The sequence below is a fragment of the Chiloscyllium plagiosum genome, chromosome 6, assembly GCF_004010195.1.
Source record: "Chiloscyllium plagiosum isolate BGI_BamShark_2017 chromosome 6, ASM401019v2, whole genome shotgun sequence".
Classification (NCBI taxonomy): Eukaryota; Metazoa; Chordata; class Chondrichthyes; order Orectolobiformes; family Hemiscylliidae; genus Chiloscyllium; species Chiloscyllium plagiosum.
In genome coordinates this window covers 46,677,133-46,704,588 of record NC_057715.1, presented here as the reverse complement: position 1 = coordinate 46,704,588, position 27,456 = coordinate 46,677,133, and the positions used below count along the sequence as shown (strand labels likewise).

At 41.2% G+C, this 27,456-nt stretch overlaps 1 protein-coding gene across 1 annotated transcript in view; it reads right to left on the bottom strand.

Moving 5' to 3' along the window:
• Positions 1 to 27,456, bottom strand: part of abcc4 (ATP-binding cassette, sub-family C (CFTR/MRP), member 4) — a 438,076-nt gene that overhangs the window by 307,398 nt on the left and 103,222 nt on the right. Inside the window, exon 9 of the mRNA XM_043692688.1 lies at positions 26,904 to 26,907. Within this exon, the coding sequence (XP_043548623.1) occupies positions 26,904 to 26,907 (4 nt within the window). The remainder of the gene's footprint in view (positions 1 to 26,903; positions 26,908 to 27,456) is intronic.

The window sequence follows — 27,456 nt, the reverse complement described above, 5'->3', positions numbered from 1 at the left end:
AATCATTTATCATTACAAATAATTCATAAATTAAGAATATAAAAATAACCTATGCAAATGTTGGTAATTTGAAGTAAAAGGAAAATTGCTGCAAACATATGCATTCTTCAGGATACCACTTTTATCAACCTGTCCCTTAAGGAACTGGCATAAATATACACCAACATCCCTCTGGTCTTCTGTGCTTCCCAGGGTCCTACCATTCATCATCTATTCCCTTGCCTTGTTTGTTCTGCGCAAGTGCATAATTTCACACTGAATAAGATTGAATTCCATTGAGCTGCTATTTGGCCAGACCATCTAAATCCTATTGTCATCTAAAGCTATGCTTCCCACTATTTACAACCAAACGGGCAGCATGACTCAGTGGTTAGCGCTGGTGCCTCGCAACAACAGGGACCTGGGTTCAATTCCACCCTTGGTCAACTGTCTATGTGGTATTTGCATGTTTTCCCTGTGCCCATGCGGGTTTCCTCTGGGTGCTCCAGTTTTCTCCCATTGCCCAACGTTGTACAGATTAACTGGATTGGCCATGTTAAACTGCCCGCAGTGTCCACAGACATGTAGGTTAGGTGGATTAACCATGAAATATAGGTATAGGGTAGAAGGGTGGGGCTGGATGGTATTTAATTTGGCCCTAGGGATTTATCCAGAGCCCCTCTCTGTCTATGCTAATTTTTGTTATTGTATCAGAGACCACCTCCTTGATTTCTATACCAATATCAGCTCCTCCAGTAATGAGCACTGATCCAAAGTATTCATTTAAAACCTTACCCAGATTCTCTGGTCATGCATGAATTAAACTGTGATCCTTACTGGGCCCTACTCTTGCCCTCTTTATGTTTTAATCCTTAATGTAAATATAAAATGACTTAGAGTTTTCCTTCATTACACCTGCCAACATCCTTTCTTATCACCTTTTAGCTCTCCTAATTTCAAGTTCCCTCTTGCACATTCTGTACTTTAGGGCTTCTGCTGCTTTCAGCCCTCGATATTTGCTCTGACCCACCCTTTGTCTCTTAATCTAATGTTGCATATCCCTTAATATGTACAGTTCACAGTATTTGTTGGTTGTACCTAATCAGAACATGTTGGCCTTGTACTCTCCATATTTCCTTCTTGAATGCATCCCACTTTTCTGAGACAGATTTATTTGAAAGTATCTTCTGTCCACTCTGGTGAATTCCTATCTGGTCTTCATCCACCTATTGCATTCCTAGCTATCTTTCCTCCCTGTTCCACCCCCCTCCCATTTGTCTCCCAGGCTCCCCCCCCCCCCCACATTCTTGATGATGAGCTTATGCTTGAAACGTTGACTGTCCTGCTCCTCGGATGCTGTCTGACTGGCTGTGCTTTTCCAGTGCCATACGTTTTGACGCTGATCTCCAGCATCTGCAGTCCTCACTTTCTCCTAGTTGATTAGATTAGATTACGTTACAGTGTGGAAACAGGCCCTTCGGCCCAATAAGTCCACACCGACCCGCCGAAGCGCAACCCACCCCTACATTTACCCCTTACCTAACACTAGGGCAATTTAGCATGGCCAATTCACCTAACCTGCACATTTTTGGAATGTGGGAGGAAACCGGAGCACCCGGAAGAAACCCACGCAGACACGGGGAGAATGTGCAAACTCCACACAGTCAGTCACCTGAGGCGGGAATAGAACCCGGGTCTCTAGCGCTGTGAGGCAGCAGTGCTAACCACTGTGCCACCGTGCCGCCCACTAGTTGATTGTAACCTACGGTATATCTCATCTGGCCCAGGGAATTTATCTATCCTTATGGTTTCCAAGATTTTCAGCAAATCCTCCTTCCTAACATCAACCTGTTCTAGCATTTCAGTCTATTTCACGCTGTCCTCAGACACGTCCTGTTCCCTACCAGCTTGTGTAAAATACCATAACTTTAATGATCACTTTTTGGATCTCCACATTTGTTTGTCCTGTTATGACGATAAGTCACATCATTAACAGGTTTCTTTGACGTTAATTCGCTGTCTTAAATGTCTGCGTCTAGAATCCCTCAATATTATAAATCCAGGGATTATCATTATGTTCAGGAGAAGCTCATAGTTCAAACAGGCCTGTTCTATTTGGCTATGTCAATGCTAATTCAAAGGGCACAAGTTTGTGGAGAAGCATTGCTTAGGATGTATCTTTTGCTCTGCAAATTGGCGATTATTCTTGAATTAAAGGTAAGCAGGATTGATGGTTTCTTATCATTTAACTGGATTTGAATGCTGCTTTGTTGCATTAGAGTGTAACTAGAGTTTGGTGAAAGAGGGAAGATGTACTCAGTTTCTCCTTTTTTCTGGTTGATTAGTACTTCTCTTTAAAATAAGAGTAAGGTCTTAAGGAATTTGGTGAATAAGGAGAGAGCGACTTTAAGGAACTCTTAAAGTACAGAGCACTGGAGGTCAGAAGAGTGCAAATCTGGCAAGGGGCAGAACAGCAGGATAACTTTGTAAGGAGCAGCCCAGTGTTGCCTCCACTTGATCTAGAGGCAGAATGCCTGAGGTGACAATAGGATTCAAATATGACACAGGGCTAGTGATTGCTGTTTGAGTGAGTTTAGACTGTGAGGATTTGCACTGCCAATATAGGTAACAGTTTGTAAAGTCTTCATTTTGTGGTGTCTAGCCTGTAAGGGGTGGATTCTGTTTTAGAAGAATGTAATTGTATTAATTGATTTTGAGAGCTATTTAAATGTTTAATCCAAAGCGATAAGTCACAGCAGGAGAACTCAAAGTTGTAGTTTCCCTCTACTGATCCTAGACAAGCTGGGTACATTTCCAGTGCTTGGGGCCAGCACATGTGTAGGAAGTGTCTCTAGCTGCAGCTCCTAGAAATCGAGGTTTTGGAGCTACAACAACGGCTGGGAACACTGTAGAACATCCACAAAGCTGAGAGTATTGCAGGTGGCACGTGCAGAGACGTGGTCACAATGCAGGCTAAGACTCCACAAACAGAAAGCCAATGGGTTGTCATCAGGTAGAATAAGAGACTGGGCTGGTTGTGCAAGAACCTCTTTTGACTTTTTGCCCTGGATAATGTTGGGGAATGGGGTGGCTTCTCAGGGGAAACCATTAATAGCCAACTTCATTGTGCACATTTGGTTCTGCTGCATGAGAAAAGAGAAAATGTTGCCCAAATTCCCCAAGACATTGCTTTTATTTTCAAGAGAAGTACACACCGATGAGAATAAAAGGAGGGACTGATCATATCTTCCCACATTCACCTCACTCCCTTATTTCTCCAAACTCCAGTTCCATTCTAATGTACAATTGAAAGGGAATAACTAGCTGATTATGAGGCCACACATAGATTCCAGGATGATATGTTGTCTCCCTGGTTTGAGGGTCAAGGATGTCTCACAGTGGCTATAGGGCATTCTGAGGGGGAGGGATGACAGCTAGTGGTCAGTTCCAGGTAACATGGGATAAGGCTCTAAAAGCCAAATATAAGAAGTTAGAAAGTAGTTTGAAAAGTAGGACCTCAAAGGTCATGATCCCAGAAATACTGCCAATGCCAGTGCTCGGAGAAAGTGAGGACTGCAGATGTTGGAGATCAGATTTGAGAGTGTGGTGCTGGAAAAGCACAGGTCAGGCAGCATCCGAGGAGCAGGAGAATCGATGTTTTCGGCAAGAGCCCTTCAGCAGGAAGAAGGCTTGTGAGCCAAGGAGGTGGAGAGATAAATGAGAGGAAAGGGTGGGGCTGGGGGGAAGGTAGCCAAGAGTATGATAGGTAGATGCAGGTAGGGCTAATGGTGATAGGTCAGAGAGGAGGGTGGAGCAGATAGTGCGAAGGATGATGGACAGGTTATGAGAGTAGTGCCAAGATGGAAGGTTGGAACTGAATAAGGTGGGGGAGGGGAGATGAAGAAACTGGTGACATCCACATTGATGCCATGTGGTTGGTTCCCGAGGCAGAGGATGAGGCTTTCTTCCTCCAGGTGTTGGGTGGTTAGGGTGTGCTGATGGAGGGGGCCCAGGACCTGCATGTCCTTGGTGGAGTGGGGGGGGTGGGGAGAGTTGACGTGTTTGGCCACGGGGCAGTGGAAAGGATGCTTTTTTTTCCAGGGCAAATGACATTAGAACAGATTAAAAGCAACAAGTAATTCTCCTGACAACGTGTGGACCCACTGCTTTCTCAGTTATTAGCAGCCTAACTTTCTCTGAGGCACTGGATACTAAAACTTTTCAAAAGCTGATGGATTTAGTTAAGTAATATTACAAACCCAAGCCTTCTCAAATCCTGAAATTTTTACTCAGCAATTCAAGAACTAGGGAGGTCAGTGATGGAGTTTTTGATTAGGTTAAGATGACTGACAGAGGTATATAACTTTGATTTAACCCTTAATGAGAAGCTGAGAGACCAGTCGGTATGTTGGATTAATGATGTAACCATGTAAAAGTGTCTAGTAGCTGAAGCCCATCTATACTTCAAACAGGCACTACAACTGGCTTTATCACTGAAAAATGCGGTGAGTTGCAGGGTATTCTGATGGAAGTGGATACCCTTACTAGTCTGACTGAGCTTGGGAAAAACCAACTGAATGAAAGCAATTGCATAGCCACACTCAGAACATATCCTGAACAGAGGGACTCTAGATCAGTCCATAGCAAAACCCGAGCACAAATCCAAGCCTCGGCCAAACACTTAAAATTTTCTTCAGGTTCCAGGCTGGCAAGCCATTGTAGTCGCTGCTGGTATGCAAACTCAAGACAGCAAAAGAGTCATTCTATATCTAAATTGAGTACGAGAACTAATAGGCCGGTATCCAAGAGAGTGCACACCCTGTAAAGTCACCGACATCTTTCTTAGAACAGTTGGGTCAAATGGTCATCTGGCTCTAATGGAGGTGGCTACTGGCATGGCCATTTCACTGCCTGCAGAACCAGTCTTTAACGATATTAGGTCTAGATGCCAACGCTTTTTACGTTTGTGCAAGACCTCGGCTGCACAGAAAACCGATACGGGGAACCTTTATACATTAAGGATACGACACTAGAACATAGAACAATACAGTACAGAACAGGCCCTTTGGCCCTCAATGTTGCGCCAACCTGTGAGCTGTTCTAAACTCATCCCCCTACACTGTCCTATCATCATCCGTGTGCTTATCCAAGGATTGTTTAAATCTCCCCTAATGTGGCCGAGTTAACTACATTGGCATTCCACATCCTTACCATTCTCTGAGTAAAGAACCTGCCTCTGACACCTGTCTTAAATCCATCCCCCTCAATTTGTAGCTATGCTCCCTCATACAAGTTGACATCATCCTAGGAAAAAGACTTTCACTGTCTATCCTATCTAATCCTCTGATCATCTTGTTTGTCTCTATCAAATCTCCTCTTAGCCTTCTTCTTAGAACAGACATTGTTTCCGGTCTGTTATGGTACAGTTATCAGTGATTGTAGTAAAAGGCTTGGGTCCAAGCTTGATGGGCCGAAATTGTTTGAGATTGGCTCAATATGTTTTGATTAGAAAAATGGCAGCCTGAATAAAGTCCTAATTAAAATAACCAGAAGTCTCTCAGGAAGATCTATGGACTATCAAAAGAGCCAAGGTCATCTTGCATGTTGACCAGAAATCAATTCCATGATTCTGCAAGGCCTGTCTACTACCATTTACTTTAACGGGCAAATTAGAGGCAGAAATCAGAAGGCTGGGAAGTGGAGGAATCATCAACAGTCCAGTTTGCAGAATGGACAACACTGGTTGTACTGACTTTGAAACCTATCCAGTAGGGGATTTTAAACAAATGATAAACCGCTTCTCGCAGCTGGATGAATGCCCAATTCCTTCCATGGAGTATCTGTATGCAAAGCTGGATATGAGCCATGCATACTTACAGTGGTGGTTAGATGAGGATTCCCAGAAGTATGCTGCAATTAATACCCATAAGGGTTTGTACCAAAATATGAGACAGCTGTTTGGGGTATCATCAGCCTGTACAATTTTTTAAGGCCTACCCCAGGTTGCCATTTATCAAGATGATGTGCTAATAATCGAAGAACAAGAAGGAGCACTAAGAGAACTTAGACATAGGCATATGCCAGCCTAGGGGAAATGTTTAAGGACTAAGATGGGAAAAATGTGAGTTCTAGGCAGCCCATGTGACCTACTTGTGTTACAGTGTTGACAAGACCAAGTTGCACCTGTTGGAAGATAATGTGAGGGTGATCAAAGGTGCTCTGGCTCCCACCTCTACACCAAAGCTTAGAAATTTCCTTTGCCTGTTGAATTATTATATAAAGTTTATATACAATCTGGCCTCCATCCTGACACCTTTGCATCAACTCCTTAAAAAGGGTCAGCTTTGAAAATGGTCATGTCACCAAGCCATAGCTTTCAAGAAAGTAAAGAAACTGCTATCATCCATTATGATGCCAAGTAAGATCTTGTGTTGATGTGCACTACTTCTGTATATGGCATTGGAGTAGTATTAGTTCATAGGTGGCCCAATGGAGAGGAACATCTAGTAATGTATGCATCCAGGACTTCGACTTATGCAAAGTGTAATTATGCCCAGATAGAGAAGGAAAGTTTGGTGGTCATTTTTGAAGTCAGCTAGTTCCACCAATGCCTTAAAGAATGTAAATTTGTTGTAATAATGGACCATGTATCCCTGCTAATCTATTTAAAGAGGACAAGACAACGTCACACTTAGCTTTGGCCAAATTCAGCAGTGGATACTAAGTGTGTATAATTACAAGTTGGACCAAGTAGAACCAAAGGGCTGCCGCAACCAGAATTGAAATTGTTTTGGATCCGGAGAGACCAGATCACAGTAGAAGACAGTGTATTCTTATGGGGAACAGGAGTGATTGTGGCGAGCAAATGTTGCTGACCGATACTGGCTAAACTCCTTCAGGATCATCCAGGAGTTTTCAAAATGAAGATGTCAGTGAGAAATTGTTTGTTCGCCAGGCTTAAATGCCGACATAACTGTGTTGGTGAGGCAGTGTGCAAAGTGTTAACCAGGACAGAAATTGCTACTATTAGTTTCCCCATAGTCATGGGAATGGCTGGGTAAACCCTGGACTTGGTTACGTGTTGACTTTGTAGGTCCTTTCATGAGCTCAATGTTCTTAGTCATTGTAGATGCCCATTCAGACTGATTGGAAGTGCATAGAGTTCATTTATCAAGCATGGGAATGACAATAGAAAAACCACACACTTCTTTTGCAATACACAGACTTCTGGAAGTGTTGATCACTGATAATGAGCCATTGTTTACCAGAAGGGGATTTGAGTATTTCCTAAAGTCAAATGTGATTTGACATATAATGACAGCTCCATACTATCCATCATCCAATGGCCTAGCAGAAAGAGCTGTCCAAACTTTGAAGGCAGGCTTGATGAAATAGCCTACAGCTTCGCTCGAGATCAAACTTTCCTGGTTCCTGTTTAATTATAGGACCACCCCTCATGCAACTACAGGGGGAGGATTTTGCACCAGGTTAAATCCGATCTTCCTGGATCTGGGAGAGGGGTGTAAAATGGCATCAGAAGTGCCAGGGCCAGATGCTCGACTCTGCTAAGTGAGAGAAACAGTTTACTCCAGGGGGCAATGTTTGGTGTAGGAACCATTAAAATGTCCCTGAATGGGTAAGAGGCTTGGTTGACACACGATCAGGACCGATGATGTATAAAGTTCAGGAAGTAGCGATGATCCTGAATAAACATGTAAACCACCTGTAATCCGTGAACCTGCAAACGGTGAGGGTGCAGAATGTGCCCTGTTCCTCAAAACAGTAGAGAATGCTGTCGGAACCCATGGGTACTCCCTCTGCAAAAGTGTTGAAGAGACCTCTGAATCTGAATGGACACTGTGGATCACCTTTGCTGTCAGAAGAGGAGAATGAATTTCTCCTGAGATGCTCTGGATGCAAGAGTTGAGCTCTTATGCATCACATGCAGAGTTGCAGGAACCTGATCCAGTGCTCAGATGCTGAAGGAGGTGATTTAAGAAAAAGGACCAGCAATGACCTTGGACTCAGACTGGGAGGAATGTTGTGATTGTAATGAGGTCTGCCGGGTAGATATCCTAGAATATAAGTTCTCTGATTGGACCGGATTATCAGTTCCAATCAGAGAACCCTGGCTGACGGAGATAAACCAGAATGTCATTTTGATTTAATCCCTGCCCTCCCCTTCCCTGTTTGTTCACACAGCATTGCCCTTTGATGTGAAGGGCACTGCTTGTCACTGGCCACTCGGGTGTTTCTTTTCTTCCCTGGTGGTGGAAATTAAATAAAGATTCGTGCACCTTGTGTCTTTCACTGTGTCTCACACCTGCACGCACCCATGGGTGCTGGGGAAAAATAAGCACAACTGCAGTTAGGCGGTAGTGTGGGGGAAAGGAGAAAAAAGGATAAACCAGAATGTCAGAAATTCTGACATTCTGAGCTGGCTCCGAGGGAGCTGTACCAGTGTCAAGGACTCTGCACCTGCAAATAAAGGGTGATTTGGTGATGGGCTATCAGCTTTTGTGGAACTTTTTAAGTATTGGAATCCATTTTTAAGGAAGTAATAGCATATTTGGAACTTCATAATCTAATCAAGCAGAGTCAGCATGGCTTCATAAAAACAAAATTGTGTCTGACTAAATTTAGTTTTATAAGGAAGTCGTGACCAGAGTAGATAGAGGGGAACCAGTAGATGTGTTGCATTTGGACTTCCAGAAGATATTTGACAATGGATCTTAAGGCATGGTAAGTCATAAGAGAAGAGTCCATGGTATTGGAGGCTGTATATTAGCATGGTCAGAGAACTGGCAAGTGGGAATAAGCAGTTCTTTTTCAGTTTGGCAAACTATAATCACTTGCATCCATAGGGATCAGTGCTGGGACTACAACTGTTTCATGTATATATTGATGATGTGGAGGAAGGAAGTGAATGTGCTATAGCCAGATTTGTAGATGACGCAAAAGTAGATGAAAAGGCAAGTTGCAAGAGGAATATGAATGGTTTACAGAAAGTAGGTGGGCAAAAAATTGGCTACGTAGAATATTAATCTAACTATGAAGTTGTTCTCTTTGAAAGGGAGAACAAAAGAACAATATTATTTAAATTGAGAAGAACTGCAGAAAGCTGCAACGCAAAGGGGCTTGGGTGTACTTTTCCATGAAATGCAGACCTTGCGCACATGTACAGTACATTACACAGAGGCTGATGGAATGTTGGGTAAATTTCAAGGATGTTAAAGTATGACAATAGAGAAGTCTTTCCATGTATACATTGTGCTGATCCAGGAAAAGTGAGGACTGCAGATGCTGGAGATCAGAGCTGAAAAATGTGTTGCTGAAAAAGCGCAGCAGGTCAGGCAGCATCCAAGGAGCAGGAGAATCGACGTTTCGGGCATAAGCCCTTCTTCAGGAATTGTGCTGATCCAGTCAACATTTGGAGTACTGTCACCAGTTTTGGTCCCCTTATATAAGGAAAGTTATTGTTTCATTAGATGCAGTTCAGAGAAAGTTAACTAGGATGATCTCCAGTTTGGGGCTTATGAGCAAAGGCTAAACAGCCTGAGACTCTACTTGCTGAAGTTTACAAGAATGAGAAGTGATCTCATTGGAACTCAGTATCGCAGGTAAGCAAACAGGAGGTATGAGAAAAGGAGAGAAAAGAAGGAATATGGGAAAGCTTTTGGTGCTGAAAGTAGGGAAAATCCCAAAATATTCTCTAACTTTATCAATGGAAAATAAGATAAAGGGAAAGAGGACGCTTATTGGGGTCCAAGACAGCAATCTATGAATGGAGCCAGAGGATATTAGTTAGAGTGTTGAACCAATAGTTACATCAGTCTTCATCCAAGAGAATGAGAATGAAGGTATGAAACCTGGAGGAGAGACTGTGAGGTCCTTAAGCAAATTGACACAGGGAGGGACGAGGTGTTGAAGGTGTTGGCAGGATTAAAGGTGGACAGTTCTCTAGGTTCAGATGACTTGTGTCCCAGTCTATTATGGGAGACGAGGGGGAGATTGCAGGGGGCACAGGCCCAAAGTTTTAATTCTTCTCTGGCGATGGGAAAGGTGCCAGAGGATTTGAAAACTGCTAATGTGGTTTTGATATTTAAGAAGGGTTATAGGATAAGCTAGAGAACTTTAGACTGAGTCCCATGTCAGTGGTAAGGAAAGTATTGGAGAAAAGTCTGAAGGTGAGCATCTATCTCCACTTGGAGAGGCAAGCCTTGATCAGAAATAGTCAGCATAGCTTCATCAGAGGGACGTAATGAGGACTATGGGTGTTGACCTGAAATGTTGAATTTCCTGCTCCTCTGATGCTACTTGACCTGCTGTGCTTTATCTAGCTCCATACTTTATCGACTCTTTGTCACAGGGAGGTCATGCCTAAGAAATTTGAATTTTTGACAAGGTGACAAGTATGTCGATGAGGTTAGTGTAGTTGATGTCGCATATAAAAGGGATTTTGGCAAACCCTTTGACAAGGTCCCACATAGAAGATTTATCAAGAAAGCAAATGCATATGGGATACAGGAAAATTTGATAAAGTGGATTTAAAATTGCCCCAGTTAGAGGAGACAGAGAGTAAAGACAAAAGGCTGTTTTAGTGACTGGAAGCCAGTGTCTAGTGTTTTACCGTAGAGGTCTGTGCTGGGTTCCTAGGGGTGGTGGTGTTGGTTTAGTAGGTTTGTGGATAACATACATTGATTGGACGGTTAACTGTGAGGTTGAGTGCCTTCGGCTACAAGAAGATATATAAGAACATAAGAACTAGGAGCAGGGATAGGACATCGGGCCCTTCCAGCCTGCTCTGCCATTCAATAAGATCATGGCTGATCTTTTCATGGACTCAGCTCCACTTACCTCACACCGTATCCCTTAATTCCTTTATTGTTCAAAAACATATCTATCTTGGCTTTAAAATGTTCACAGAAATAGTGTTAACTACTTCACTGGGCTTTGGGTGAACATGTTCCTTCTCAATTCAGTCCTAAATCTGCTACCCCTAATTTTGAAGCTGTGCGCTCTTGTTCTAGTTTCACCTACCAGTGAAAGTATCCCCTCTACTTCTACCTTATTTATTCCCTTCGTATTTTTATATGTTTCTATAAGATTCCCCCTCATTCTTCTAAATTCCAATGAATTTAATCCCAGTCTACTCAGTCTCTCCTCATAAGCCAACCCTCACAACTCCGGAATCAACTAGTGAACCTCCTCTGCACCCCTTCTAGTGCCAGTACATCCTTTCTCAAGGTCAAAACTGCACACAGTACTTCCAAGTGTGGCCTTACCAACACCCTGTACAGCTGCAACATAAGCTTTGGAAGGGATGGTCAAATAGGCAGATAATAGCAGGTGGAATTCAACCCTGAAAAGCATGAGATGATACACTTTGGAAGGAGTAATTTGACAAGAAAGTATTCAATAAACAGCACAATACTAGGAAGTTCTGTGGAACAAAGACAGTGGGGCGGCACGGTAGCACAGTGGTTAGCACTGTTGCCTCACAGCGCCATGGACCCAGGTTCAATTCCCATCTCAGGCAACTGTCTGTGTGGAGTTTGCACATTCTCCCTGTGTTTGCGTGGGTTTCCTCCAGGTGGTCCGGTTTCCTCCCACAATCACAAAGATGTGCAGGTCAAGTGAATTGACCATGTTAAATTGCCCATAGTGTTCGCTGCATTAGTCAGAGGGAAATGGGTCTGGGTGGGTTCCTCTTCGGAGGGTCGGTGTAGACTGGTTGGGCCGAAGGGCCTGCTTCCACACTGTAGGGAATCTAATCTAATCTAATCTGGTATGTTTGTCCAAAAATCTCTAAAGACATAAGGACATGTTAGTAGGGTGGTGAAAAATGTATATGGGTCACTTGCCTTTATCAATCAATGTATTGATTACAAAAGCATGGAACTCAAGATGGAATTGTATAGAACTTTGGTGAGACCGCTGTTAGAGTACTGTGTGCAGTTCTGGTTGCCACATTACAGAAAAGATATGATTACACAGGACTGGGAGCAAAGAAGATTCACCAGGATGCTGCTTGAGATAGAAAATTTAAATTTTCAGGAAAGATTGGCTAGGCTTGGGTTGTTTTCATTGGAGTAGAGTAGGTTAAGGGGCGATCAAATTGAGGTGTACAAGATTGAGGAGCATGGACTGAATGGATAAGGAGGAGATTTCCCTTTAGTTGAAGGGTCAGTCACAAGGGAACATGGCTTCAAGGTGAGGTGCAGGAGGCTTTAGGGGGTACATGAGGAAATATCTTTCTACCCAGTGCGCTGCCTGAGGGTGGTTGATGCGGGTTGCCTCACATCCTTTAAAAAGCATCTTAATGAGTATTTAGCACATCATAACATCACAACGTAGCCTTGAGTGCTGGTTAATGGGATTAGGTTGAAGGTCAGATGTTTCTCACATGTTGATGTAGACTCTGACTCTATGAAACATATGGGATTCTTCCATGTTTGACAGGGTAAATGCTGAGATGATATTTCTTTTCATGGTAGAGCCTAGGGCCAGACAGATTAGGGTCAGAATAAAGAGTGCTAATTTAAGGTGTGGCACGGTGGCTCAGTGGTTATCACTGCTGCCTAACAGCGCCAGGACCCGAGTTCGATTCCAGCCTCAGGTAACTGTCTGGGTGGAGTTTGCACATTCTCCCCATGTCTGTGTCGGTTTCCTCCAGGTGCTCTGGCTTCTTGCATTCAAAGATGTGAAAATGGGTGATTTGGCCAGGTGAAGTTGCCCATAGTGTTCAGGGATGTGTAGGTTAGGTGCATTAGTCAGAGGTAAACATGGCTTGTAAAGGGTGGACGCTAGGAAATTGTTTCCGTTAGGCGAGGAGACTAGGACCCGTGGACACAGCCTTAGAATTAGAGGGGGTAAATTCAGAACAGAAATGCGGAGACATTTCTTCAGCCAGAGAGTGGTGGGCCTGTGGAATTCATTGCCACAGAGTGCAGTGGAGGCTGGGACTCTAAATGTCTTCAAGGCAGAAATGGATAAATTCTTGATGTCACAAGGAATTATGGGCTACGGGGAGAATGCGGGTAAGTGGAGTTGAAATGTCCATCAGCCATGATTGAATGGCGGAGTGGACTCGATGGGCCGAATGGCCTTACTTCCGCTCCTATGTCTTATGGTCTTATACGATAGTAGGGTAGGGGAATGGATCAGTGTGGACTTGTTGGGCCGAATGGCCTGTTTCCACAATGTAGATATTCTATGATTCTATGAATACTGAGGTGATGAGGACCTCCTTCTCCAAGGGTTGAGAGTCTTTGAGAGCCTTTAGCAACAGAGAGCTTTGGGAGCAGGTTCGTTGTGAGCATTTAAGGCTGAGATAGATTCTTGATCAGTTGGTGAATCAAGGGTTAAGGAAAAATGCAGTAAAGAGAACTTGAGGAATATCGAATCAGCCATGATTCTGTTGAATGGCGGAGCAGCCTTGAGGGAGCGAGTAGCCTACTTTTGTTTCTATAGTCTGAGTAATCTTTGGTCCTATTCAGTTAACTGCCATTGGTGATCTTATTTTATCAATCAGAAAATGTTACATTGTAAAACTGAACAAAATGAACTGTTGAAATGAATAACATATTATGAAAATACATTCATTCATTTGTAATTTTTTTTGTTGTTTTACAGACAATAGAAACTCCATCACTGCAACATATTAGTTTCTCTGTCAAACCAAGGGAGCTTGTGGCTGTGATTGGACCTGTGGGTGCTGGCAAAGTGAGTTTTAGATGTGGTTTGTTAAACACTAAATTTAGTTTTTTTTTAAGTTACAGATCTATTATCTGTGAAATAAAGAAATTATAATGTTCATCTAAAAGGTAACTTGATGCTGAATGGACATTTTGTGTATTTTTTCCTGAAATTTTATTTTTCCTTTATTTCAGTTCACTCTTATTATTTAAAGATTATGTGTCTATGGCGATCCCTTTTGTTCAATGCTGTTTTGAAGAGTAATTTCTTTTGAGCATTGCTTTTATTTTGCTTTTAGGAAATCCGATTTTCTGCTTGAACGAACTTTGAGCAGTAATTTAAAGTTTCAGGCAACATGGAAAAGCAATGTTATGACTGTTGGGTCTAATTGAGTTACTGATTAGCTATTTAAAATTGAGAATCTTATTAAACAGGTAGCCTTGAACCTTGACAAGCAACAGCTATTTAATAATTATGTTGTCAAATTTCTGTTTTCAGTCCTCAATTCTTGCTGCAATTCTTGGTGAACTTGCAAAAGAAAACGGGATCTTAGACATCAAAGGTAAAATAGCTTATTGCGCTCAACAGCCATGGGTCTTTCCTGGTACAGTGCGAAGCAACATCCTATTTGGCAAAGAATATCAAAGAACAAAATATGAAAACATCATTACAGCTTGTGCTCTGAAGAGAGTGAGTATGAAAACTTGTGCTGGCTCTCATGCTATCATAATATTTCTTTGCAAATTGCTTAAATCAATTGAAGAAGAATTATCAGATAAATAAATGTTGCTATTTCGTGAAGAAGAGTCAGAATGTACTTTCGTTTGTGCCACGATGTTGTGATGCTCAAATTGAATACGGTGTGAGTGTTGCAACTGTCTTTGAAGGAAGCTGACCTTGGATTTCCCCTTTCCGAGCATCAACTTCAAATCTAGCAACAAGCCAAGAGAATCTTGCATTCCGCAACAATGTTGTCATTACGTTAGGTAGGCAGCCAGTCAAACTGAAGTACTCTCGTCATCTGAAATGTCATTTCAAAACTTCAACTTATCAGTATTTCTGAACTTAGTACCCCATTTAAAACACACTCTGAACTTAGTACCTATTTAAAATGCAGTTTTACCTCCACAAGATTTCATGTATTAAAATGTTTTACAGCAATATTAGGAAAACACAGCACTAATATTAGTGTACCTGGAATAATGCTCTGGATACAAGAGGAAGAATCTTCAGGATTCATTGCTGGCAAGCTTGGGTACAGGCAGAACATTTAATTAGACGGTTGCTGTTGTACCTCAATCCTGCTGCCGCCTTGATTCCACCAATACTGGGCAGAAAAGCAATTGGTAGAAAGTGAGGACTGCAGATGCTGGAGACCAGAGTTGAAAAGTGTGGTGCTGGAAAAGCGCAGCAGGCCAGGCAGCATCCGAGGAGCAGGAGAATCGATGTTTCGGGCATAAGCCCTTCTTCAGGAATGAGAAAAGCAGTTGGTGCTTGATGAAGGGACTGGATCACAGGAAGTGGGAAATGGCACCCAATAAGAACCACTCCCTGTTCTTCTGACCCATGTCAGCCTCTCTCCATAACATCCATTTGGCAAAACTCACCCCCAACTGCACATTGCTGACTGTATACTGGGTCCTCCATGATCTTGGAATGCATGGAGAATTCCATCTAATAGCACACTTAAGTGGTATTGTTGAGTGCAGGACATCTCGGTAGGTGAGACCTGCTCCCCTCTGATCTTAAACTACTGACTGATTGATGGACCTTCCCAAAAAGAGGTATCATCTCTTTTGGGGTATCTTGTGGCTCTCCAGCCAATAAGCAAGACCCCCCAATAACACACCACAGGATTCTGCCTGGAAGTTTAAATCCTTTCACAGCAGCTGGAAAGTTTAAATTCCATTAGCTAAAGTAAATCTAGAATAAAACAGCTACATCTTCAGTAAGGAGTTATGGGTAAACTCACAGGTTCACTAGCCACTGTCCTTTTAAAGAAAAAAGTGTGCTGTCCTTACTTAACCTTCATATGATGCCAGACTCTGAGAAAAGTGTGGACTCCTAACTGGCCACTGAAATGGCCTAGAGTGTCACTCACTAGTATCAAACCACCATGAAAATGTTGAATCAAGATGAAACTAGACAAATCAGTTAACATCAACCTAAGCAGTAGATTTAGCAACGACTTGCTTTTTGCAGTCAAACCTGCAATGCTGTGCTCCTAATATCTGGACTTTTGTGACAAGATTGGGAGATAACTATTTTTAATGTATATGACTTGTTTTCATGATCCGAAAGTGCAAAACATCTAGCATGAGTTTACATGTTGTCAATTCAAATGTAGAGTGTATTATTGTTCTACATTTTAACGTGTATTCAGCATGCATAAAGCATAGTTATGATGAGCATATAAAATTTGGATTCTAAAAATCAAAGTTTGCAAAGTAGTCTCCAGCCACTGGTGAATGTATTTGATATTTCATTTTATTTATGATTCTGGCACTCTATCTCACCAAGACTCAGCATTTGCCACAACTTGTCATTTGTTTTGATCTCAGCTTATCATTTCCTTTTCTTTAATCCACTGCGAATAATGATTTTGTCCCACTACCATAATTCTGTTTCTCATAACTGACATTTTGTCCAACGTTTCTGCACTCACAATATTTTGTCTGTAAGCCATCACCCAATGAATTGCATATATTCTTTACAATATAAAATATAACCTGACCAAACACCAATATACTGAAAGCCTCTTGCTGAGAAGGAAATCTGTTTATATCCTTCCTGCACAGGTGATGTTTCAAGATGATAGCTATTTGGGCAATTGACAATCAGCTCAAAAAAACAGCTGAGGAGTATTGATCTTAATTGGAATTATTTGGTTTATTTTTTAAAGCTACTTTGTCTAAGTATTTGCTGAGTATATGCGTCCAATAGAAGGTGATAAATTTGTAATCTCTCTGAATATGTGAACAATTTATTCTATGCACACAAGATAACACCTGTCTGGAATGATCTTCCTGCAGGTTTAAGAAAACAGTCAAAGAGCTCTATGCTGGCAGAGGGAAAGTTGGGGTGCCAGCTGTGACTAACTACTGTTTCATGACTACTACTAAACTTTCCATAGTGTCGGCCTCACAAATTAAGCATTCCGTCATATAATTAGTACAATTAAATTAATTATCTTGGAAGTGCATGCTAAAATAGGGTTGAGTCAGAACAGCATCAGCAAGAGTAGGTCATGCCTGACAAATCTGTTTGAATTCTTCAGTGAGGTAATGAGCACATTGACTTGGCTGTCAATGAAGATTCTATCACCATTGTACCATTCATAGCATCTCTGTTGACATGTTGACTTGAAAATCTACACAATTCAGTTTTCTTAGAAAATTCTTAATGAAACATATATATTTTGCAAATAGGATATAAGAAAAATAAAATCCATAATATAAATAGAATATAAAATGTTGGTACATTTATAGAATTGTAAAGCATGAATGGTTCATACTATTTCTGACACTATCGAAAAGTCATTAAACAGCCAGGTTATTCTTAATCAATAAAATAAACACATTAATTTGCTGTGCATTATTCTCTGGTGTCAGTTTCACATTTTGCAGCACACTATCTTAATCAGAAGACTATAGGTGTAAGCCTCTATTGGTGTAATGTAGATTGACACTTCATTGTAGTGCTGAGGATTACACTTGCACTCCATTTATCTTCACAGGTAAATTTAGAAGATCTCACTACTCTATTCATAGTTTCCCCTTCTGTCTTACCAACATTTCTCTTTCAAGCATAATCTTGTTATTGATGTTGGTGCATAAATAGAATGCTACATTGCCCTATACAACAGCTTTTCTCCCAAAATAATTCTGTTATTGTGGTGACCCAAAATGTAGTCAAGCTGCATAGAATTAATTTTTCTTTAATATTATCACAAGGTTTACATTTTTTATTATTTCTCTACAGATCATAAACCATAAGATAAAGGAGCACAATAGGCCATTCAGTCCATCGAGTCTGTTCAACCATTCGATCATGGCAGATAAATTTCTCAACCTCATATTCTCCTGCCTTCTCCTGCAACCTTTTGATCCCCTTACTAATCAAGAATCTATCTTCTCTATCTTAAAGTCATTCAGTGATTTGGCCTGCACAGCCCACTCCAACAGTGAAGGTTCACCATCCTGAAGAATTTCCTTCTTGTATCAGTTATAAAGCGTTGTCCCTTTACCCAAAGGCTGTGCTCTCAGGTCCTAGTTTTCTCATAGTTATAGAATCATAGAATAGAATAATGGAATCCAAAACAAGGTGGAAATAGGCTATTCGGCCCATTGGGTCTGCACTGACCTTCCGAAGAACATTCCACTCAGACTCAGCACCCCACTCAAGCCAGTAATCCCATATTTACGATGGCCAATGCACTAACTTGCATATCATTTGACATATTAGTGAAACATCATCTCCTGTTCCACTCTCGCCACACCTCTCAGTATTCTGTACATTTCAGTGAGATTTCCTCATTTTTCTAAACTCCATTCAAGTATAGACCCAAAGTCCTCAACTGCTCCTCACATGACAAACCCTTCATTCCTTGGATCATTCTTGTGAACCTCCTCTGGATGCCTTCCAAGATCAGCACATCGTTCCATAGAAACAGGGTGCAAAATTGCCCATAGTATTCCAAGTGTGACCTGACCAGAGCCTTATACAGCCTTAGCAATACAACTCTGCTGTTGTATTTTAGCCCTCTTGAAATACATTGGCTTTCCTAATGGCCAACTGTCCCCTCCCGACGAGCCTGCATGTTAATCTTAAGAGAATTCTGATCGAGGACCCCAAGGTGTCTTTATGCTTCCGATTTCTGAAGTCTTTCTCATTGAGAAAATAATCTATGCTCCTCTTCCTCATACCAAAGTGTACAACCTCTCATTTTCCCACATTGCATTCCAACTGCCACTTCTTTGCCCACTCTTCTTATCTGTCCAAGTCCTATTGCAGCCTCCCCACTTCCTCAGTCTGGCCTTCCACCAATCTTTGTGTCATCTGCAAACTTAGCAACAATGCTGTCAGCTCCTTCATGTAGATTCTTAATGTATAATGTGAAGAGTTGTGATCATAAAACTGACTCCTGCAGAACTCCATTAGTTACCAGCTGCCGTCCTGAAAACAACCTCTTTATCCCAACTCTCTGCCAGTCGGTCAATCCTCTGTCAATGCCGTTGCCCTTAATTTCATTAGCTCTTCTCTTACTTAGCAACCTCCTGTGCTGCAACTTGTCAAAGGCCTTCTGAAAGTCCACTGATTATAGCCACTGGTTCTCCTTTGTCTAATATGCCCATTACCACCTCGAAGAATTCAAACAGATTTGTCAGGCATGGCCTTCTCTTGCTGACACTGTGCTGACTCAACCCTATTTTAGCATGCACTTCCAATGTACTTTGTAGTCTCATACTTAACAATAGACTCTCAAATTTTACCAATGATTGAGGTCCAGTTAATTGGCCTAAAATATCCTGTCTTTTGCCTCCCTCCCTTCTCAAGTAGGGGTGTTACATTAGCCACTTTTCAGTCCTCTGGGACCTTTCCTGAATCCAGTGGTTCCTGAAAGATCACCACCAAAACATCCACAATCTCCTCAGCTACCTCCTTCAGAACGCTGGGGTGTAATATATCTGCTCAAGGTGATTTATGCATCTTCAGACCTTTCAGGTTCCCAGCAGTTTCTCCTTGGTGATAGCCACCCTCTGGCTTCTGACATGAAGTTTTGGTATGCCACTGGTGTCTTCCACTGTGCAGACTGATGCAAAGTACGTATTCAGTTCCTCCCCATTACTACTTCTCCAGCCTCATTGTCCACTGCCCAGTGTTCAGTCTTGCCTCTCTCTCTTACCTTTTATATGTCTTAAAAATCCTGCAATTTTCTTTTATATTACTAACTAGCTCATCCTCATATTTTATCTTTCTCTCCCATTATTGTTTTTTTAGTTGTCCCCTGCTATTTTTTTTAAGGCTTACTACTAATCTTCAACACAATTTTGCTTTTTCATTTGCTTTTAGACTCTCTTGACTTCCTTTATCAGCCATAGATGTCTCATCCTGCCCTTAGTCCTGGGGATGAATTTCTGCTGTGCCTCCCAGTTTACTCACAGACTCCTGCCATTGCTGCTCCAATGTCATTCCTGCTAAGTTCCCCTTCCAATGAATTCTGGCTTGCTCCTCCCTTTACTCAATTGAAACACTTTACACCTGATTCCAGCTTCTCCCTGTCAACTTGCAGGATGAATTCGATCATATTATGATCACTATCTCCTGTTGCTTCAACCTAAGCTTCCTAATCAAGTCTACCTCCTTGCACATCACCAAATCCAAAATTGCCTGTTTCCTAAAAGGATGTACCACAAGCTGCTCCAAAAAACCATTAAATTGACACTCCATGAATTCCTTTTCTGTGATTATCTACTAACCTGATTTTCCAGTCCACCTGCATATTTAAGTTCCTTTTTTTACGTGCCTTTTTTTAACGTGCCTTTTCCAGCTCCTCATTTATGTTCTTCCCCAAATCTGACTATCGCTGTACATAATTCCCATCAGGGTCCTTTTTCACTGCTGTGCCTCAACCCTATCCAACACATCTTCTGCACCTTCTGACCTATATCACTTCTTGCTATTGATCTAAGTAAGAAATGAAATTAAAAGGCAACCCTGTCACTTCTGTCTATGTGTATGTACTCTTGTTTGTGTATCCTTGGATAATGAGTTCTCAGTCCTGATCCTTTTACAGCCACATCTTTACAATGCCTACAACATTGTACCCGCCATTTTCAGTCTATGATGCAAGTTGTTTTACCTTGTTTAGCGTACTGAGCATATTTAAATATTGTACCCTCAGTGCCGTGTTGACTGCCCTTCTTCTCATAGTTGTCCCCTTATTTGCTGTGCTTGAAGTTAGACTCCCGATCTTTTTCATATTCTCTACCCTATTACTTGTTCTGTAAACTTTTAATAACCTTAATCTGTCCTGAGATTTCCCCTCTACCTTTAACTAGCTTGAATTCTTTTTGTGCTCATCCTACTGAGACTTTCTGCTGTAATTCTGGTCCCAGTTCAGTTGAGGTAGATCCTGCCGCAACAGTACAGTTCCCTCTTGTTCCAGGACTGATGCCAATGCTCTCTTAAAATGGAACCCTCCTTTAACCACATCTTTACTAATCTTTTTACCTATTTGCCAATCAGGTAATGATCAAGAGATTACAACCTTGAAGGCTTGTTTTTAATTTTGTTCCCAATTTCAGATATTCTCTCTTGCCTATTTTGTTGGTGCCAACATGAACCACAACAACTGGATCCTTTCCCTCCCTCTGCAGTGACCTCCCAAGCCAACTCAGATTGGCAACACACCAAACAGGACTCTCCATCCTGCTCACAAAGTGGGCCATCTTTCCCATGGGAATAAAATTTCTTAGCACTATCACTTTTTTTTGTGCTCCTCCCACTTGAATAGTTTTCTGGACCGCGGTGTGGTGGTCAGTTTGACCATCCTCCTTGCAGACTCTTGCCTTATTTATCCAAACAGAAAAGTACCTCATGCATGTTGTATAAGTTCCACTATTATGTTGAGGATCCCTCTCCCTGCCTCACTTGTTATTACACCCACTTGTCCCTGACCATTGGCCAAATTTGAAATAGTTAAGCTATGGAGTGTGACTGCCTGAAACGCAGCATCAAATTAATTCTCCCTGTCCTGGGTTTGCAATAGTGCCTGAAGCTCAAATTTCAGTTGATCAACTCTGAGCCAGAGTTCCTCAAACTGCAGATATGGCCACCAAGGCTTGCAACAGGATCTACCAGCTCCTACATCTTGCAATATCAACACATCTGTACACACATTTTGATATAGTTAATTTATTGTTTAAAAATATTATCCTTGGATAGTCCCTAAATTGTTACACACCTTTCTGAATCGTCTATTATTTAAAGCTAGTCCCTAATGTAGGTCCCTTATCAATCAGACACAGCTTTTCTGTGATATCACTAACTTAAAAAAAATGAGAACACTAAATGATCAAAATCTCCTGTTGTACTCACTGTTACTGGCACTGCCCTTCCCTTACTAAGGCAAGTCTGGACACGAATCTCCACTATAGTACAGACAAAGGCACTTTCCAATTGTTGTTGCTGGATTAATAACATTATAAATAAGTTAAAAATGTCTTGACAGAGGAGAATCAGAAAATGTTTGCATTAATGATATTTGTTATGTCTGGGGAATTCTAAGCTCTCTCATACCAATATATTTGATATTGTTTAATTGGAAGTCATTAAAGAAGCCATTAAGGAAAATTTCATAAACTGATAAATGATCACTATACTTGCTTGATGTTATGAGATGAAGGTTGGTCAAGACAGTTGAGAAGTCCATATGTTGTTCAAAAAGGTACTATAAAATATTTTATACTTACTAATGCATACAGTTAGAGACTTGATTTTATTTCTCGTCACAAATACGTGACAATATCGTATTTCCTCAGAATTGCATTGAAGTACCAATCTGGATTATGTGCACAAGTCTTGGATTAGGTCCTGATATAATGAAGGTTTGATCAGAAATATGTGGTATCTGTATTGACAATAATACATAGGAGCAGAAGTACATAGGTTTTGCTCCGCTATTGAATGAGATCATGGCTGGTCTGATGATTCTCAACTGCCTTTTGCTCTATAACTCTTAATTCTCTTTCTGATTAAATATCTATCTATTTTGGCCTGGAGTACACTTAGCCTTTACGACCCTCTGCAATAGAGAATTCCACAGATTGACTAGCTCTGAATGAAGAAATTCCTCTTTATCTCTCTCTTAAATGTGAGATCCCTTAATCTGGGATTAGGCCCTTTGGTCCTCAACTTCCTCACAAGCAGGAACAACCTTTCCATGTTATCCTGTCAAATCATCTGAGAATTTTGTACGTTTCAATAAGGTTTCTTCTCATTCTACAAAATTTCAGTGAATACAAAGCCACTTGACATGTCTATGTCCCAGTGCAGACTGTGTGATCCTCTCCTTTTAAATCCCATCTATTTTTGTGTCAACTCTAAACCTGCTGATAATACATTCACTTCCCCTCATCCAAGTCATTAATATATTGTAAGGAATATGTGGCTCAGCTTTGGAAATATGCCAGTAGTTACAGGTTATTATCCTGAAAATGCCCCATTTATCTCAACCTTGTCTTATATTGGTTAGTCAATCCTTTATCTATGCTAATATACCACCCTCAATACCATAGACACATTTCTTTTTAAGTTGCCTTATGTGCAGTACTCATCATACACTTTTTGGAAATCCAAAAGTATTATATCTACTGGTGTCCCTTCATCTTTCCTGTTTACTAACTTCTTAAAGAACTGTAATAACATTGTTAGACATGATTTTCCCCTTTATGAAGCCATGTGGACTCAGCTTGATTTTATTCTTTATTGCTAAGTTCTCTAGAACATAGAATTGTGCAAAACAGGAACAGATCCTTCAGCTAAATTAAACTAATCCTTTTTGCCTGCCCTTGATCCAAATCCCTTGCATATTCATGTGCTTATCTAAAAGTCTCTTAATGCCCCTATTGTATCTGCCTCCATCACCACCCCTGGCAGTGCATTCAAAAACTTAATCCTCACATCTTTGAAATTTTCCCCACTCACCCTAAATGCATGCTCCCTAGTTTTAGACATTTCAACTCTGGGAAAAAGATTCTGATGGCCAACCCTATTTGTGCATCTCATAATTTTATAGACTGCTATCAAGTCTCCTAAAGTGTAGCACCTCACACGTAGACTGATTAAACTTCATCTGCCTTCTCTGTGCCCATATCTGCAACTGATCTATATCTGGCTGTGTCCTTTGACAATCTTCTACACTATCCATAACTGAACTGATCTTTATATTGTCTGCTAAGTTACTTTGCAGACCCATCTACATTTTGATCCAAGTAATTTATATACAGGGGAACCTTGATTATCCAGTTGAGATGGGCGGGCACTATTTCATTTGGATAATTGATTATTTAGTTAATCGATTCAATGCCTTTCCTCTGGCGCTCAGAGTTTTCTATTAAATCTGCTCCCCGTTCAGGAGACTAGCAGCAGCAAAGTGCACACGAGCCCTCATCCGTCTCCAACATTGCCATCCCCGCCGGCCCCCAAACCCTGTCCAACACTGCCCGCCTCTTCCTGTCCGCTCCCCCATTTCCCACCCCCCCAACACTGCCCGCCCCTGGAGCAGCCGGACTGGACACCAGCAACAAGACTGCTGCTGCTGCTACTGCCTTTTGGAGGGTGAGTCTCCAAATAGCGCAGGCATATGCGCACACATAACATTTTGACAGGTTCCATCTTTGCCCATACAGGACAATATTAGAGAGATTATCTGTAGCCTGTGTAGAACTCCAGGGAAAGTGTGGGGAGAGAGAGAGAGAGAGAGAGAGTGAGAGGTCAGTCATTTTGAGATCGTGCCTGTGCTCCCATCAGTCCAGGACTATTCTCGGCAGCACTTTTAATCACTCTAAACAAAAGACGCGATCAGTGTTGGACACGTCTTTGATGTAATGCTTCTGTCGGGATCTTGAGATCTCCGTCGGATAATCCGATTTTTGGATAATTGTTCGAATAATTGAGGTTCCTCTGTATATCACTGGGACAGCAGAGGTCCCAGTACGGATCCATGTGGAACGCTGCTAGTCACAGACCTTCAGCCTGAAAAACACTCTTCCACCACTACCCTTTGCCTTCTATGGCCAAGCCAATTCTGAATTCATGCAGCCAAGTCGTCATGGATCCCATGCATCTGAATCTCCTGATTGACCCTACCAACAGCGACTTTGTTGACAACGTTCACTGCTGTACCCTCATCGATCACCTATGTCACCTCCTTGAAAAATTCAATTACCTGTGCAATTACACACTATAATAGATGAGCATTTTTCCATTTGCAGATGTTAAGCTAACTGGCCTGCAGTTCCCTTTTTTTTTCTCTCTCAATAATTACCATGACAGACCATGTCCAAGTGAAGGTAATGTAATTGCCGGACCTGATGGGTGGAATTCTCAGATTTTAAAGGAAGTAGCTACAGAGATAGTGAATGCATTGGTTGTAATCTCGCAAGAATCCTTAGCTACTGGAAATGTCCCAGAGTTTTGGAAAATTATCATTGTAACATCCTTATTCAAAAGGATAAGGAGACAAGAAAGCAAGTAATTACAGGCTAGTTGGCCTTTCATCAATCATTGGGAAAAGGCTAGTCTACAGAGCAGTAGATGCTTAGGATTCATGGACGAATACTACTATTTAGTAATTCTATAACTATTTCCCTTAAAACCCTAGGATACAACCCATTGGTTCCAGGACACACATCAACTTTTATCATAGAATCCTTACAGTGTGGCATGCTATTTGGCCCATTGATTCCACACGGGCCTTCCAAAGAGCATTCCACCCAAACCACTACCCTATCCTTGTAACCCCACATTTTAGCATGGCTAATCCACCTAGCCTACACACCTTTGGAATATGGGAGGAAACTGGAGCACACAGAAGAAACCCACATAGGCACAGGGAAAATGTGCAAACTCCACACAATTGCCCGAATTGAACCTGGGTCCCTGGTGATGTGAGGCAGCAGTGCTGACCACTGAGCCACTGTGCTGTCCTTTTAACCCTGTTAGTTTCATCAATACTGTGAATGGGCTTAGAGTTTGCACATTCTCCCCGTGGGTTTCTTCTGGGTGGTCCAGTTACCTCCCACAATTCAAAGATATGCAGGTTAGGTAAATTGGCCAGGCTAAATTGCCCATAGTGTTCAGGGATGTGTAGGTTAGGTGCATTAGTCTGGGGTAAATGTAGAGTAATAGGTCTGGGTGGGATACTCTTTGGAGGGTCAGTATGAACTTGTTGGGTTGAAGAGCCTGATTCCACACTGTTGGGATTCTATAATTCTACTCTTTCTCTCATGATAGTTATTTCCTCCCCCCAGTCTTAACTCTTTGATTATTTAGTAATTTTTGAATGCTGCTTGTGTCCTCGACTGCGTGGGCTAATTAGGGGGATTAGAATGATTGGATGGCTGTTATTGACTGGCACAGACATGGTGGGCTGAAGGGCCTTTTTATGTGCTCAATGACTGTATGACTCTATGATGAAAAGTCTTTATTTGACTCTGCCATTTCCTGGGTCACTATTTTCAGCCTCATTCTGTAAGGATCCTATATTCATTTGACCTTTTGTTTCATATAGAAGCTATTACAATTTGTTTTTATGTTACTTGCTAGCTTGACCTCTTGTTGATTTTATCTTTTCTTTAAGTTTTTACAACTTTCCCAATTGTCTAGACTACCACTTTGTCATATTGTTTTTTTTCTTTCAGTTTGATGCTATCCTTAAAATATATTGTTGACCATGATCATTTTAGCCTCTTTTTTTAAAAAAAAACCTTCTTCCTCACTGTGCTGAGAGTCTTGAACTATTTTCTTAAGTCTGCCAGTGTTGATCAACTGTCTTTTCAGTTGAACTCCTTTCCCAGTCCATTCCATCTAGCTGTACCCTTGTCCCTGTATAATTATCCTTATTTAACTACTTTGATCAATTGATACCTCTCTAAATGCTCAGTTCCTCCTGTCTCCTGATTAGATTCTACTGACATTCCTCCATTTATACTAAATATGATAGATCAATACTACCTGGTTTCTTTGTCCCTCTATCCTTTGTAAATTTACGCCAGTCTGATTTGTTAACACACAAATCTATTATTTATAATAAATTTGTGTAAAACTTTTTTTGAGCCAACATCCATCCTGTACACCTGTCAATGTTTTTACAAATCAAGCCCATTTGGAAATTGTTGCTTGGCTTAGGCAATAAAATGTTGAAAACTCAAGGGGCACCACTTAGTTGTAGCTTGTTATAAAGCAGTGCTGAATGGATTTTCAATTCTCTCCTAACGTATTAGTGCTATGCAGAAAAAAAATCCCATGATTTACCATTTATCTAAAAGTATCCAAGATAACGTTGACCAATGTGGATCAATATTAAAAATAGAGTTGATGATGGTTACATCTTTATAAATTAAATTCTGAGGAAGTTAAATCATTCTGCTGTAATTTTAATTGAAGGTGGAATTCTGTCAAATTGCCCTTTTCACTGTTATCAAGTCATCATCGAAATCTACCTTGCTAGAAATATGAATAAAATGAACTTTTAGAACTTTAAACAATAGGTTTGATATCAGACTGTCAACTGGTGCAGTGATTATGTAGATCACCCAAAGTCCCTTTTGAGATACCTAATCCATTTTGGGAGTCAGACCTCATTTTCACTATTTGCGTGGCCTATTCCAGCATTCACCTGTGTCTTTGTGACATGTTGGGTGAATTTTCAGCAGCTTAATGTAGACCGCAGATGGACATTTTATCTGGGACAATCACTAGTTCGGTGAATTCTCCTTGTTCCACTGAAATGTTTTTTAAAAAAATCCTTTTTGTGAGCGATTTATTTTTCAGTGAACCACAACACTTGTTCTTTCACTGATTCAGGTAAATGTTTTAACTGCACTTTTTGATTTACAAATCGTATTACTGCATCAAACTGATGGCCTTTGATGAATAACTTGCTAGCTCTTCTATTCTGCAAATATTGAATGTAGGATGATTCATTTTCTTGGAGTTGTTCAATGAAGTATATACTTTGATCACCATGTGAATCAATGAATTGGTTTGTAGCTT